Genomic DNA, 16,543 nt, shown 5'->3' on the forward strand with positions numbered 1-16,543 from the left:
CAGAGAGATTCTGTTCACAGCAAATAGCAAAAGAAAGATTGGACCAAGAAAAATAATATTTATTCCCTCAAGTCTGATCTGCATGCTGAGCTGTACGTTCTGTACATCTATTTGTTTTACTTCCATAACCATTCACACTCTTGTCTAACATAAATCTAATCATCGCAGATTTGAAGTTTATAGAAGGCCTCTAGTTTCAAAGTACTGTTCCAGATTTTCCTACTTTGAGGAAGAAGATAAATCATAAGGTTACAAGGATAGAGCTGAGGTAAATGGAAATGAGTGGATTGTTCTAGGAAGATCAATGATTCAAAGTTTAACGTTCAAAACAAATGTTATTATCAGAGTACATATATGTCACCATATACAACCCGGAGTCATTTTCCTGCAGGCATACTCAGCAAATCTATAGAATTTCAACTACTGTATAACAGGATCAGTGAAAGATCAGAGTGCAGAAGACAACAAATAGATTAAATGCAAATATAAATAGCGAGAAAATGAGATAAGATAAAGTGTCCTTAAAGTGTGATCATTGCTTGTGGGACACATCTCAATGGATGAGTAAGTGAATGTAGTTACCCCCTTTGTTGAGGAGTAGTAACTGTGTTACCCCCTTTGTTGAGGGGTAGTAACTGTTCTTGAACCTGGTGTTGTGAGTCATTAGGCTCTTGTGCCTTCTGCCTGAGGGCAGCAGCGAGAAGAGAACATGTCCTGTGTGGTGGGAAAGCTGCCTTCCTACAACAGTGTTTCATGTAGATGTACTCAATGGTTGGGAGGGCTTTACCTGTGATGTACTGGGCTGAATCCATTACCTTTTGTAGGACTTTCTGTTCAAAGGCATTGGTGTTTCCATACCAGGCCATGATGCAGCCAGTCAACACACTTTCCACTACACTTCTATAGAAGTTTGTCAAAGTCTTACATGTCATGCCAAATCTCCACAGACCCTCCCCCCCACCCCAAGTCTAATTCAACTTCCCACCTTCCAGGCTGTAACTTTCTTCTGGGTGAAGAAATGCTTTCTAACATCATGCAGATCGAAATAAGGAAAAATTCAAGGACATGCTTGAAAACTGCCTGAAGAAATACAACATTTCCACTAACTCCATGAAATCTCTATTTCATGAACACACCACAGAGAAACAGCATTCGGAATTACAAAGATAACTTTGGGTACGTGCATCAGAAGGCCTGCATGAATGCTGGAAGGAATGTACCATCTTAGAGACTATTCACTCACCCAGCACACCCTACACCATCTATAATTCACGTGGCCTTATCAGCCACCTCACAACCCACAAGACCAAAGGGGAAGTATGTCACCCTCAATCCTGTGAGTCTCTCAAAGGAGATAAAGATTTTAAAAATTAACCAAAGAAAGTCAGTCATTTTTCTATATAAACATGATAACCCTTGTTTCTAAATCTTGTTTCTAAAAAGGATTTTAAAAAAGTGCTGCCTTTCGATAAAAAACTTTATACAATTAACCATGAGCTGGCCCCTAGACGAAAACCTCTCTCCAAGACTACAACCAGTTTAAGGCTGAAGTCTAAACTCAAATTCACATTCCAACTCAGTCAGAGAACACTACAGGCAAACCACAAATCTAGAGTTACCACAACAGCTGATGATCAGAGTTTTTTTTGTTGTGTAGCAAAGGAAAGCAACAATTCTTTAAGGGCATTTTTCACCTTGAATTAGTTTAACAAATCTTTCTGAAATTCACACATAGAGGTTTCCACAGATTATATAAAATAAATAAAACAGCATTTCCCTAATTTCCCAATCTGAATAGTTGAGATTTTCTGTCACCCACCAATTACCACAAGCAGTTACTAACTAGTCAATCAAATAGTTATAAGACCATAAAATATAGGAGCACAATTATACCATCCGGTCCATCGAGTTTGCTATACCATTTTGTCATGGTTGATCCATTCTCCCACTCAGCCCTAATGTCCTGCCTTCTCCCCATAACACTGCATGCTCTGATGTATATCAAGCTCTGCCTTAAATAGACCCAATGACCTAGCCTCCACAGTTGCCCGTGACAGTGAATTCCACAGATTCACCACTCTCTGGCTAAAGAAATTCCTTCCCATCTCTGTTCTAAATGGACAGTTCTTTTTTCCTGAGGCTGTGTCCTCTGGCCTTAGACTCCCCCATCATCAGAATTATCCTCTCCACATCAACTCTATCAAGGCCTATCAACACTTAATAGGTTTCAATGAGATTTCCCCCCCCCTCCACCACCACATTTCCTCTGAGGCCCAGAGCCATTGAACAGTCCTCGTACTACAAGCTTTTCAATTCTAGAATCAATTTTGTGAACCTCATTTGAACCCTCTCAAATGTCAACACATCCTTTCTTAGATAAATCCCAAAACTGCTCACCACACTCCAAGTGAGGCCTCACCACTGCTTTATAAAGCCTCAACATTACATCGAATTCTCAAACTTCTGGTAATGCCCTCCCCCTCCCGTCTCCTTCACCATTCCTGTTTCCATCTCTCACTTTATCACCTTACCTGCCCATCACCTCCCTCTGATGCTCCTCCATTTTCCCTTTCTTCCATAACCTTCTGTTCTCTCCTACAAGATTCCCCCTTCTCCAGCCCTTTATCCCTTTCACTAATCAACTTCTCATCTCTTTACTTCACCCCTCCGCCAGTTTCACCTATCACCTTGTATTTCTTCCTCCTCCCCCCCACCCCCCAACCTTCTTACTGTGACTTCTCATCTCCTTTCTCGGGTCCTGATGAAGGGTCTCAGCCTGAAACGCCGACTGTTCATCCTTTTCCACAAATGCTGTCTGGCCTGCTGAATTCTTCCAGCATATTGTGTGTGTTGCTCAACATTGATGATTGGGAACATTGATGATCATCAACATTGATGATTGGGAAGTTTTTAAGGAACAACAGAACTTAACTAAAAAGACAATACGGGGAGAAAAAATGAGGTACAAACGCAAGCTAGCCAGGAATAAAAAAGGAAGATAGCAAAAGCTTTTTTTTTTTTAGGTATGTGAAGAGAAAGAAGATAGTTAAGAACAATGTTGGGCCCTTGAAGAATGAATTGGGTGAAATTGTTATGGGAAACAGAGAAATGGCAGAAGAATTTAATGAATACTTTAGATCTGTTTTCACTAAGGAAGACACAAGCAATCTCCCAGATGTATGGATGGGCCAAGGACATAGGGTAACAGAGGAAATGAAACAGATTGACATTCGGAAGGAAACGGTGATGAGAAAACTGATGGGACTGAAGACTGACAAATCCCCAGGTCCAGATGGTCTGCACCCTAAGGTACTAAAGGAGGTGGCCCTGGAAATTGCGGATGCATTGGTAATCATTTTCCAATGTTCCTTAGATTCAGGATCAGTTCCTGAGGATTGGAGAATGGCTAATGTTATCCCACTTTTTAAGAAAGGAGGGAGGGAGAAAACAGAGAACTATCGACCTGTCAGACTGACATCGGTGGTGGGAAAGATGCTAGAGTCCATTATTAAGGATGAAATAGTGGCATATCTAGATAGCAGTGATAGGATTGGGCCAAGCCAGCATGGATCTACCAAGGGTAAATCATGCTTGACTAATCTGTTGGAGTTTTTCGAGGATGTAACCAGGAAGTTAGACAGGGGAGATCCAGTGGATGTAGTGTACCTCGATTTTCAGAAGGCATTTGATAAGGTCCCACATAGAAGATTGATGGGTAAAATCAAAGTTCAGGGCATCGGGGGGGAAGGCATTGACATGGATAGAAAACTGGTTAGCAGATAGAAAGCAAAGGGTCGCGGTGAATGGGTGTTTCTCGGAATGGCAGGTGGTGACTAGTGGGGTGCCACAGGGCTCGGTATTGGGACCACAGCTGTTTACCATTTACATTAACGATTTGGATGAAGGCATAGACAATAACATCAGCAAATTTGCTGATGATACTAAGCTGGGTGGCAGTGTGACATGTGATGAGGATGTAAGGAGAATTCAGGGTGACTTGGATAGGCTGGGTGAGTGAGCAGATACTTGGCAGATGGCGTTTAATGTGAATAAGTGTGAGGTTATCCACTTTGGGAGTAAGAACAGGAAGGCAGATTATTATCTGAACGGTGTAGAGTTAGGTAAGGGAGAAATACAAAGAGATCTAGGAGTTCTCGTTCATTCGTCACTGAAGGTGAATGAGCAAGTGCAGCAGGCAGTGAAGAAGGCTAATCGAATGTTGGCCTTTATTACAAAGGGAATTGAGTACAAGAGCAAGGAAATCTTCTTGCATTTGTACAGAGCCCTGGTGAGACCACACCTGGAGTATTGTGTACAGTTTTGGTCTCCAGGGTTAAGGAAGGACATCCTGGTTGTAGAGGAAGTGCAGCGTAGATTCATGAGGTTAATTCCTGGGATGTCTGGACAGTCTTACGCAGAGAGGTTGGAGAGACTGGGCTTGTACACGCTGGAATTAAGGAGATTGAGAGGGGATCTGATTGAAACATATAAGATTATTAAGGGATTGGACAAGATAGAGGCAGGAAATATGTTCCAGATGCCGGGAAAGTCCAGTACCAGAGGGCATGGTTTGAGAATAAGGGGTTGGTCATTTAGGACAGAGTTAAGGAAAAACTTCTTCTCCCAGAGAGTTCTGGGTGTCTGGAATGCACTGCCTCGGAAGGTAGTGGAGGCCAATTCTCTGGCTGCTTTCAAGAAGGAGCTAGATAAGTATCTTATGGATAGGGGAATCAAGGGATATGGGGACAAGGCAGGAACCAGGTATTGATAGGAATTGATCAGCCATGAACTCAGAATGGCGGTGCAGGCTCGAAGGGCCAAATGGTCTATTTCTGCACCTATTGTCTATTACGTCCTTGCTCTTGTATTCTAGTTTTCTTGAAATGAATGCTAACATCACATTGGCCTTCCTCCCCACTGACTCAACCTGCAAATTAACCTTCAGGGAATCCTGCACTGAGACTCCCAAGTCTCTACGCCTCAGAGTTTTGAATTTTCTCTCCATTTAGAAAATAGTCTACGCTTTTATTTCTTCTACCGAGTGTGCATGACCACACACTTCCCAACATATTATGTGAACCTATTGTTCTGTGATTACGCCCTCAAATCAGTGATGGAATGTAGCTTCTTCTAGCTCCTCAGTTTTCAAATCACTCTCTTGTCACTTGCTGAACTGGATCCAGACAGCTGGCTTCAGCCTCCAGACAAAATCTCACTATCTGCCCAAATATCCTGTCGTACTGATTTCTCCCGGTACTGTATTGTGCGTGGTTGGTGGGTGGAATAGAGAAGTGATATTCAGGTGAATTCAGCCAGGCAAAAAGATTTCACAGATGCTTTGTCAGAGTAATGTGGTGGGGTGAGGAGAGATTACTCGGATACTTCCTGTACCACTTAAAAGCTCTTCGCAATGTTTTGAAATTCTAAAATCAGAAAGAGATTCAGAATCAGGTTTAATATCCCCAGCATACATCGTGAAATTTGTTGTCTTTGCGGCAGCTGTACAATGAAATACATAACAATAGAGAAAAAAACTGAGTTACAGTGAGTGTATATATATACATGTGTGTGTGTGTGTGTAATTAAATCATTAACTTATACAAGTAGTTCAAAAATAGAAATAAAGAATTTGTGAGGTAGTGTTCATGGTTTCGATGTCCATTCAGAAACTGAATAGCCAAGGGAAAGAAGCTGTTTCTAAATCATTGGGTGTGTGCCTTCAGGCTTCTGTACCTCCTCCCTGATGGTAACAGTGAAAACGACACATGAGCTGCGTGATGGGGGGTCCTTAATGATGGACGTTGCTTTCTGAGACACCACTCCTTGAATGTCCTGGATACTACGAGGTTCTTGCCCACGATGGAAGTGACTGAGTCTACAACTCTCCGCAGCTTATTTCAATCCTGTCCAGAGTCCCCCCCCCCCCCCCCAATACCAGATGGTGATTCAGCCATTTAGAATGCTCTCCACATTACATCAGTATAATTTTGCGAGTGTTTTAGATGAGATACCAAATCTCAAACTCCTAATGAAATATAACTGCTGTCTTGCCTTCTTTGTAGCTACATCAATATGTTGGGACCAGGTTAGGTCCTCAGAGATATTCACAGCTATAAATGTGTTTTCTTCCTTTCCTTCCTACCATCCATCTTTCACTATCTGGAGACTCAGCCAGCTCGATCACAAGCACAATCCTCTCCACCGGAGGTCACCTTCAACAGGCAGCCTTCATCATTAGAGACCCTTACCATCCAGGACACGCTCTCTTCTCTTTACTGCCAGCAGGGAGAAGGTACAGGAGCACAAAGGCGTACACGTAATGTTTTAAGAACATTATGCTGCCACTTCCCCACTGCCATCAGAATTCTGAATGGACACTGAATCTGAAAACACTACCTCACTATTTTTGCTTTCTTGCACTATTTTTCACATATCTCTTATTGTAACTTATAGGAGTTTTTATGTCTCACAACATACTGTTGCCGCAAACCAACAAATTACACAACATTTGCCAGTGATTCACTTCCAAGAGGACCACATCCTTGTCGAAGAGTTTGGAGACTTTCGTGCCTCAATGACCTGGAGAACTATACTGCCTGCAATCAGGGCTTTATGCTTTGGCTCTTGGTAGGGTCACCCATGCTAAACATGTTCAAAAGTAGAGGCCAGACTAAGAGTGACCCAACAGTTCTCCAAGTTTGGGGTTCAGCTGAGGGCTAACAACCCTGACTGGTCAAACATAACTGTTACAGAAACAGCAATGGAGAACCCTTCTATATCTGATGTGATGGTATTCCCGAGTCTCCACCTGGGACTTGCAAAACCGACAGTAGTGAAAACCGTGAGGAAGCTGCTATCATGATGAAGGAAGCCCTGAGACTGCCAGAGATGGAGGACCTGCACTGATGCCCTAAACGCCCGTGGAGTAACAGGTAGTAAGTAACTAGGTCAGTCAGTGATTCTGATTCTCAAGAAAACACTTGAACTTCTGTCACAAATCAGTACAACAGTCACAGAGTGGGGTATCTCAGAATAAGGCTACTGCTTTCCTAATGAATAGATCTGTTGTCCTAACCTTTTAAAGGTATCTTATTCTGTCCTTCCTTGGAGTTAATGTACAATTTATGTAATTTTGTAATTTTAATAATCACTGTAATTTTAAAAAAATACTCTGCCCCTCCAAATTACTCCTCCTAGTTTTTGAACTATAGGCTGCAGGAAACGCCATGCATACTGGTAACCATTGTTAACTCCGTACATATCATCAAACAGATGCAAAAGAAAACTCCCTCTGCACTGTCCCATCCCTCAGGACAAGACACAAAGTAAAGTTCCCTCTGTGTAGCTACACATTCCCAATGCAGGATCAGGAGAAGTCTGATGGAGAATTAAAACTTCCTCTCTATGCTAACCTGTTACACACTCCAAAAGGCAAGAACAGCATCAGTTACAGATTGAATCTCTCTCTGTACTCTCAGAGCAGACACAGCACAAGTTAGATACAGAGTGAAACTCCCTCTATACTGTACAATCATACACTCCAGGTCAGAGACAACATGGGTTAGATACAGAATGAACCACCTTCCAAACTGTCCCATCACACACTCCCAGGGCAGAGACAGTATGGATTTGATGCAGAGTGAAACTCCATATACACTGTCCCATGACAGGGATAGTATATCACAACAGCACATCAATTACTCCTATCCCCTGTGCCCAGCTTTTAGTCCAAAGGCAGCATTTACAATCTGTAGACAGAATACAGATGAGTTGGCATGGAGACACCGACGCCCATAAAAAAACAGGCACTAGTCAATACAAGCTTGTACCAGGCAGAGACAGGATCAATATCCAACTGCACAGCCTCAAAGATCAATCGATCAATCAATTAGTGACAACATTCTCTGATTTATACAAAAAGCAATGAAATCAGCAAACAAGTTTGTCACATGGAAGCAACTGAGGGAGAAAATGAAATGAACTTTTGAAAAATGCATCAGAGAATGGTCAAATACATAAAAAGCTATTTACAACATCAAAAGTCTATTCAAGTCAAGGGGCTGTTGTTCATTTCAGCCGAGCACCACATCTTTCTGTTCATGTGTCATTAACTTCTCACTTCCCCTGAAGGCACCCATGCCATTTGCAGCCATCAATTGGGAGCAAGCAACATATTTCCACTGATCTCTGGTTCAAGATGTTACATTACAATTATATGGAGCACTGGTGCAATTGTAACTGGAGTGTCATGCAGAACTTTAATCTCCTTATTGAAAAAATTGAGGCCCTTGCTAAAGAGGGGACCTGGAGAAGGTTCACCAGTCTGGTTTTTGAGACTGGTGGTCTATCATATCAGGAGCAGTTAACCAGCATCTATTTCTTGAGGGTTTAGCAGAGTACGACATCACCTCATTAAAATATAAAAAATATTATTGGGGCAAAACAGGGATAATTTTCAGAACGATAAGAAATTGGAATTGCTGGAATCTGGAACAAACAAAATAACAAACTACTGGAGGACCTTAACAGATCTGAAACATAAACAGGAGAAAATTTGCAGATGCTGGAAATCCAAACAACACACCCAAAATGCTGGAGGAACTATGGAAAAGAGTACAGCTGGCATTTCATGCCAAGACCCTTCAGCAGAACTGGTGGAAAAAAAATGAGGAGCAGATTTAAAAAGGTAGGGTGAGGGGAGGGTAAAACTCAAGGTGGTAGGTGAAACTGGGTGGGGGAGGGGTGAAGTAAGGAGCTGGGAAGCTGATTGGTGAAAAAGATACAGAGCTGGAGAAGGGGGAATCTAATAACAGAGGACAGAAATCCATGGAAGAAAGAAAAGAGGGGAGGAGCACCAGAGGGAGGCAATGGCAGGCAAGGAGATAACGTGAGAGAGGGCAAAGGGGATGGTGAATGGTGAAGAATAGGTGGGGGAGGGGTGGGAGGATGTCATGCCATCAATTTGGAGGCTACCCAGACGGAATGTAAGGTGTTGCTCCTCCAACCTGAGTGTGGACTCATCACAACAGTAGAGGAAGCCATGGATTGACATATCAGAATGGGAATGATAATTTCCCATTCTCCAGCCCTGTATCTCTTCCACCAATCAACTTTACAACTCTTTACTTCACCCCTCCCCCTCCCAGTTTCACCTATCACCTTGTGTTTCTTTCTCCCCTCCCCCAACCTTTTAAATCTACTCATCTTTTTTTCTTCAGTCCTGCTGAAGGGTCTTGATCTGAAAGTTTGACTGTACTCTTTTCCATAGATCTGAAACATCAACTCTCTGTTTCCTTCCATGGATGCTGCTTGACCTACTGAGGTCTTCCAGCAGGCTATAGGGCTTTGCTATGGGGTGAATTCTCCCTGGTTGAAGGACGGAACTGGTGAGAAATTCTTTGGCTCATTGAAATCCTACATCCCAGACAACTGCAGGTGCCCAGTCATTGCACTAAAAGATAGCAGACTTCAAAATATTAGATATTTTTTATTCCAATGAGCCTTTACCATTAACTGAGAGGTCCATGGACCCCAAGTTGGGAACCTCTGCAAATGAGAGATACAATCACTGAGTAAGAAATCAGAGTACAGGTGGAAGATCATCTAGGGTTTTGTTGATTCACAGACCAGCCTTGAGAAGTTGAATTGTCTATTTCAGGTCGTATTGATTTTTCGCTCTTGGATTCCCTTTTCCTTACCTTACATCCTTGACCCACATTTGGACAATCATATATAGAACTATCCTTCATTCTAAGGACACTTAAGTTGCTACTTGTCCTTCCCTTTTCAATTTTCCATTTGGCAGCGGACAGGCTCAGAGACTTGAATGCCCTAGGTGGTGTCAAGTATGTGCTAGGATGTGTCTAACCAATCTTGTAGAGTTTTTCGAGAAAGTTGATGAAGGAAAGGCAGTTGATGTTGTCTACAATATAAGGATTTTTGCAAGGCATTTGACAAGGTCTCACTTGGGAAGCTGGTCAAGCTGGAATTCAGAATATTGTGCTAAATTGGACTTGACATTGGTTTTGCAGTGGTAGGAGATGCTTCTCTGACCGGAGGTGTAACTCATGCAGTGCTGCAGGGATCACCGCCAAGTCCATTGTTGTTTGTCATTACAGTATATCAAAGATTTGGATGATAATATTGTTAACTGGATCCGCAAATTTGCAGGTGATACCAAGACTGAGGGTGCAGTGGACAGTGAGGAAGACTATCACAGCTTGCAGTGGGAATAAAGGGCTGAAAAATAGCAAATGAAATTTAATGCAGACAAGTACGAGGTGGTGCACTTTAGGAGGACAAACCACAGCAGGACTTACACAGTGAATGTAATAGAACAAAAGGATCTAGGAATACAGGTCAACAATTTCTTGAAAGTGGGGTCACAGCTAGATAGGGTAGTAAAGAAAGCTTTTGGCACATTGGCCTTCATAAATCAAAGTACAGGAAATGAATGTTATGTTGAAATTGGTTAAGACACTGCTGTGGCCTGATTTGTAGCATTGTGTGAAGTTTTGGTCACCTTCCTGTAAGGTTGAAAGAGTACAGAGAAAATCTACAAGGATGTTGCTGGATGTGGAGGAACTGAGTTATATGGAAAGATTGAATAGGTTAGGACTTTATTCCTTGAAATGTAAAAAGATTGAGAGAAGATTTGACAGAGGTATACAGAAGTATGAGGTATATAGATAGACTAAATGCAAGCAGGCTTGTTTCACTGAGGTGGGGTGAAACAAGAGCTAGAGGTCAATAGTTAAGTGTGAAAAGTGAAATGTTTAAGGGGAACGTGAGGGGGAACTACTTCAATCAGAGGGTGATGCGAGTGTGGATTGAGAGGCCAGCGTAATAGTGGATGCAGGTTTGATTTCAACATATAAGAGAAATTCAGATTGGTACATGGATGGGAAGGGTATGAAGCACTCTGGTCCAGGTGCGGGTTGATGGCACTTGACAGAGTAATAGTTCATCACTGAATAAATGGGCTGAAGGGCTGGTTTATGTGCTGTAGTGCTCTATGACTGTATCATTAGAATGCAGGCCACTAGCCAGCATTCAAATCGACAGCAGAGGTACTTTGATTGATTTATTTATAAAAAAACTAGCACAGTCTGATATGAACCAAGCCCAAGGACTTGTATTTTCGTCAAAGCCAACCAGATCAGAACATGAAACACATGGTCAGGTTTCATCAGGCTTGGGTTGGGTAACACTTGACAGCTAGCCTAGTTGTGTCTGCACTGGTAAAGGAATTAGTGAAAGGCTAAGCGATTGTTTGGAAATTCTTGACGCTTCAGCATCTGGTTACCAGGTCCTCTTTCAAAATCACCCTTTACATTTGCTGTTTACTGCTCCCTTTAAGAACTCACCAAGAGTCTGTTCTCATGCTCCTTTTGATCTCTCTGGAGCCTCGTCTCCTGCCCTACATCTAAACTCTACTGTACTACTGGGTGACATTTACAAACTGTGAACTAAAAATGTGTTGGAGTATTGAGGACTAACATGGGTGGCGATGGAGATGTAAGGCACTCATTCCCTCTGCTAGCCTGTAGGTCACCCTTGAGCAAGGTGTAGCCCAGCACAGCACCCCCACCCCCCATCCCACCCCAATCAGTGTCACGTGAAGTCACGGGAGCAGGGGGTAGATGGCTGGATGAGCAGCTATGGCATATCACAAGCCGTGGTTATGCAACCACTGACGTCAGGCAGACAATCTCTAAGGAGTATTGATAATGGCACTGCCCAGAGGTGGGAATGGCAAACTACTTCTGTAGAAAAAATTTGCCAAGAACAATCACAGTCATGGAAAGGCCATGATCAGCCACATTATACGACACCGCACGTGAACATCCAATATTCCAGAAATTCTGTCAGTCCAACATAAACGCACTGAATTACCAGATACCTCATCCTGCAGTTACATATGAAAGTCATCAGATTTGTTAGAAATATGAACGAACTAGTGTAACAAATGGTAGTGCCCCTATAACATCTTAGCTTGTTTCTGTGATAGTGATCATTGTTGTTACAACAGTTTAATTGAACCCTTTCCACCATACTGCAAAAATTTGGCTTTTTAGCTTGGGCTTCTGACTGCTGGTTTGGATCTTAGACCATAAGACATAGGAGCTGATTCAGGCTGTTCAGCCCATCGAGCGCGCCTAATTCATTATCACTTTCAACCTCATTCTCCCCTTACCTTTGATGCCCTGACAAATCAAGAACCTTTCAACCTCCACTTTAAACATACCCAATGATTCCACAGATTCACCACTCTCTGCCTAAATAAATTCTTCTTTAATGGTTGGATACACAGACTTAGATGTTTAATATATCAATGTCTCACATCACCAACCTTGAAGGGGGGCAGTTGCAGAATTAAAAAGTTCCCTAAAGTGTTGCCTGCAGCATCCCTTAAACTAAACGTATTTTGGAAGAAAATAAACAAGTTTCTATTGTGTTTTCCTGCTAAACAAGATATGAAAGGACCTTCTTCACCCAGAGAGAGGTGAGTACCTGGAAGACAGTGGTTGAAGCAGAGTCAATAACAGCATTCTGGAGATGCTGGAAATCTTGAATAAACACATACAAAGTACTGGAGGATCTCAGCAGGTCAGACAGCACCCATGGATGGTAATAAAGGTCTCAGCCCATAACGTCAACTGTTTATTCCCCTCCGTAGATACTGTCTGGCCTGCTGCGTTCCTTCCAGCCCTTTGATCATGCTGCCCAGCAACCCCTGATTAAACACTAGCCTAATCCCAGGACAATTTACAATGACCAATTAACCTACCAACCGGTACGTCTTTGGGCTGTGGGAGGAAACCAGAGCACCCAGAGGAAACCCATGCAGTCACGGGGAGAATGTACCCATTCCTTACAGGTAGTAGTGGGAATTGACCCCAGGTCACCGGTACTATAAAGCATTGTGATAACCACTATACTACCTGCCACTCCCCTACAGAACAGAGCCAAATGACTGAACTAATGAACCAAAGCACACATCATTGAGGTGTGGGGAGAGACCAAAGCAACTCGAGGAAACCTATATCCGTGTGTTTGCAGGGGCAGCTTGCAAATTCTGCACAGGCAGCAACAGATAACAGGACTGAACCTTGGGTGTGGGAGGTATGAAGACAAAGCATTAACTTGCTGTACTACTAGCAAACACCCTTCTACAGCAGGGGTTCTCAAACATCTTTTTGTGCCACAGATCAATACCATTAAGTAAGCGGTCCCGGGGCCCCAGGTTGGGAGCTTCTGATCTATAGAAAAGATAAAGAGTCTATCTTTATTCCTTTCATCAGAGCTCAGCCTAAAATGTCAAGTGTTCCTTTCAATAGATGCAGCCTGACCCAAACCCGCAGAGTTCCTCTAGCATTTTGTGTATGCTACTCTGGATTTCCTGCATCTGTGGAATCTATTGTGACGATGTTCCAGTCCCTCATTGCTCAATACGAACAATCTTGCTCCACACGTCAACTTTAAACACCCATCCCAAACCTTCTAAATGTCCTCCAGAATTGACGCTTCTATACTTGGGAAAGCTCTCTGCCTATCTCCCTCTCTCCTCTCCCCACCTTCTAAATGTCCTCTAGAATTGACATTTCCATCCTGGGGAAAGCTTTCTGCCTATCTACCTGTCTCATGGGTTATAACCCCGGTCTCCCTCCGCTTCAACTGCTCCACGGAAAACAACCCAAGTTTGTCCAGCCTCTCCTGAAACTCATATCCTTCTAAACCAGGCAGCATCCTGGTGAACCCTCTCCAAAGACTCAACACCCTTCCTATAACAGGATGACCAGAACTGCACACAATTCTCTCAGTGAGACCTAATAAATGCTGCACCCTTCCTTCTACAGCAAGGGCACCCAACCCTTTTTATACCACCACCAATGCCATTAAGCAAGGGATCTGTGGACTCCAGGTTGGGAACCCCTGCTCTGCAGTACAAAGTAAGATTGTCTCACAAATGTATAAAATGGTACACACAGAGAGGGAGACAAGCTATAAGCTAACAGGAAAAGGACAGAAAGTAAGGAGAGGAGCAGATAAATGACAATATTAAACCCAGAACAAAGAGTTTCGGAGGCGCAAAGAGACTTGGCAGAATACCAGATGAGGAGGAGGATGAGAGAAAGGGAAAACTAAACCACAGAAGACAATGTGTACATAACAATGAGGGTGGTCCTGTGAACGAGGCAGAGAGCAGGTAGGACATGGGGTAGTGATGGAGATAGGAAAGATGAGAGCAAGGCAAATGCTGCAAAGGTGTGCGCATGTAAACAAGGAGGGTGGTCCTGTGAATGAGGCAGAGCAGATAGGAAAGGGAGGAGTGATGGAGATAGGAAAGATGAGAGCACGGCAGAAGCTGAGAAAGGTGTACGTGTGTGAACAAGAGTGAATATAGAGGTGAGAGGTGGAGAAGGTGGTGTGTGGGAGTGTGGGAAGGAGATAGAGAAGACAGGGAAAGTGAGGACAGATGGGAAGGAGGATAGTTGGCGATTAGCAGTGGTGCAATTATGATGGGGAGGGGGGAAGCTGGAAGGCAGAAAGGTAGTCTGAGTGGGAGAAGGAGGGAGTGAGTGGGGAAACTGATTGAGAGGAAGGGAGGAGAGAGTTGGCAATGGGGAGACAGGAGGGGAGAAAGAGGGTGGGGAGGAGAGGGTGAAAGAGGAGAGGATAAAGGAGAAAGGATGGGGAGGGGAAAGTAGTGTGGGAGGGGAGGGGAATATTGGAAGGTGGGAGAGAAGGAACAGGGAAGCTGAGAGGGGAAGGGAGATCTAAGAGGTGAGGCATGAGTCATGGAGGGGAAGAGGGGAGATGGGAAGGGAGAGATGCAAGTATGGAATAAAGATGCAAGGGAGAGAAGGCAGGCGAGAGATGGAGGGAAGGAGAGAGTGTGAGGGAGAGACAGGCGGAGCGATGGATAGAGGGAAGGTGTAAGTCATGGAGGAGGAGGATATGATGGAGTGGCGAACAGACAGAGTGACAAAGGTGTGAGGGACGGAGGAATGAGTGTGTGAGGGATAGACGAACAGAGATGCAAGAGATGGAGTGACGAAGGTGTGAGGGATGGAGGGATGACAGTATGAGGGATGGAGGGAAGGTTTGAGAGATAATGAGAGAGGAAAGGAGTTATGAAGGTTTGATCAACAGAGGGACGGTGTGACGACTGTGTGAGGGACAGAAGGACAACTGTGTGAGGGACGGAGGGGTGAGGGAGTGGAGGGTCGGAGGATGAAGTTGCGAGGGACAGAGGGACAGCATGATGAAGGTCTGAGTGATGAAGTGACAAATTTGTGAAGGAGAGGGACGAAGGGATGGAAGATGAAGTTTCGAGGGAAGGACGGACAGTGGGGGTGGAAGGGGATAGGGACGGGAGGGGGTCGAAGGTGCGAGGGACAGAGTGAAGAAGGTGCGAGGGACCGGAGGGATGAATGTGAGAGTCGAAGAGGATTTTTGAGAGACGTGGTAATGAGGGAAGGAATTAGTTATGAGGGTTTGTGTGACGGTGGGACGCCGTGATGAAGTTTCGAGATTTATGAGGGTTTGAGGGACGGAGGGAATATTTGAGAGTTTGAGTGAGTGATATGTGCACCGAAGTGCGCGGGAGCGGCGGAAGGATTCAGGGTGCGCGGCGGCGGTGAGGCGGTGGGGGCGTGCCGGTGTCCGACGGGCCGAAGCGTCGCGCTTTTTTTTAAAAAAATATTTGGAACCGTACCTGGGGCCAGCAGCTCGACGATGGCCTGGTACCAGCTGTCCTGCTCCTGCGGGCTGTCGGCCGCCACGGAGAAGCACTCGTCGCGGGTGTAGATGGCCAGCAGGTACTTGCTGCGGGAGTCGGCGCGCTTGTTAACGTTGAAGCAGCTGTGAAGCGGCAGCGCGCGCTTCGGGCCCGCGCCCCCGCGTCGGAACTTCTTCTCGCTCTCGTAGTACTCGAGCCGGGCCGCGCCGCGCTCGCTCGCCGCCCGCAGCACGAAGTACCTGCGGTGCAGGCTCTTGCACTTGCGGAGATTCCCGCACTTCCTCACGTCGCCGTCCAGGCAATCCTCTGCAGGGTTCGCCATTGCAAAAAATATATATTTCACATGCAAAAATAAAAAATCAGTCCTTCTCCCGCCCCGTGCCCCGATTTTTCCTTCACATTCCTCGCTCTGCTTGCCTCCTGGTTTTGCTCCCGATTAATTTGTGCACACGACACACCCCTCCCCGTACTGCAAATAAAACTTTGCAATAATGTTTTTTTCTCTCTCTCTGTAAATCGCTGTCCCTTCTCCACCTCCCCACACAAGCGTTCTGCCACCCCGCTCCTGGTTTGCTGTTAATTTCTGAAGAAGCGCCTCTGACCGGTCCGTTTGCAGATTTATACACATACACACTATATTTCGGGTGCATGTGGATTTTTTTAACTGCTGGGGTAGATTTGCATTTCTAAATAGGGAGCCAGGACCCACAGACACACACATAGAGAGAAAAATAAAGTCTGCGCAACCTGGGTCCTAGCGTCCACCGTTGTGCAAGGTTAAAAATGCTCTTAAGAACG

At 44.5% G+C, this 16,543-nt stretch overlaps 1 protein-coding gene across 1 annotated transcript in view; it reads right to left on the reverse strand.

Annotated features, from left to right (window-relative positions):
- LOC132386085 (insulin receptor substrate 1-like) overlaps nucleotides 1-16,271 on the reverse strand; it is a 134,776-nt gene extending 118,505 nt beyond the window's left edge. Inside the window, exon 1 of the mRNA XM_059958380.1 lies at nucleotides 15,722-16,271. Coding sequence (XP_059814363.1) covers nucleotides 15,722-16,067 — 346 coding nt within the window. The 5' untranslated portion in view covers nucleotides 16,068-16,271. The remainder of the gene's footprint in view (nucleotides 1-15,721) is intronic.
- Between the last annotated feature and the right edge of the window lie 272 nt (nucleotides 16,272-16,543).

Source organism: Hypanus sabinus, unplaced genomic scaffold, assembly GCF_030144855.1.
Source record: "Hypanus sabinus isolate sHypSab1 unplaced genomic scaffold, sHypSab1.hap1 H_8, whole genome shotgun sequence".
In the NCBI taxonomy this organism is placed as follows: domain Eukaryota; kingdom Metazoa; phylum Chordata; class Chondrichthyes; order Myliobatiformes; family Dasyatidae; genus Hypanus; species Hypanus sabinus.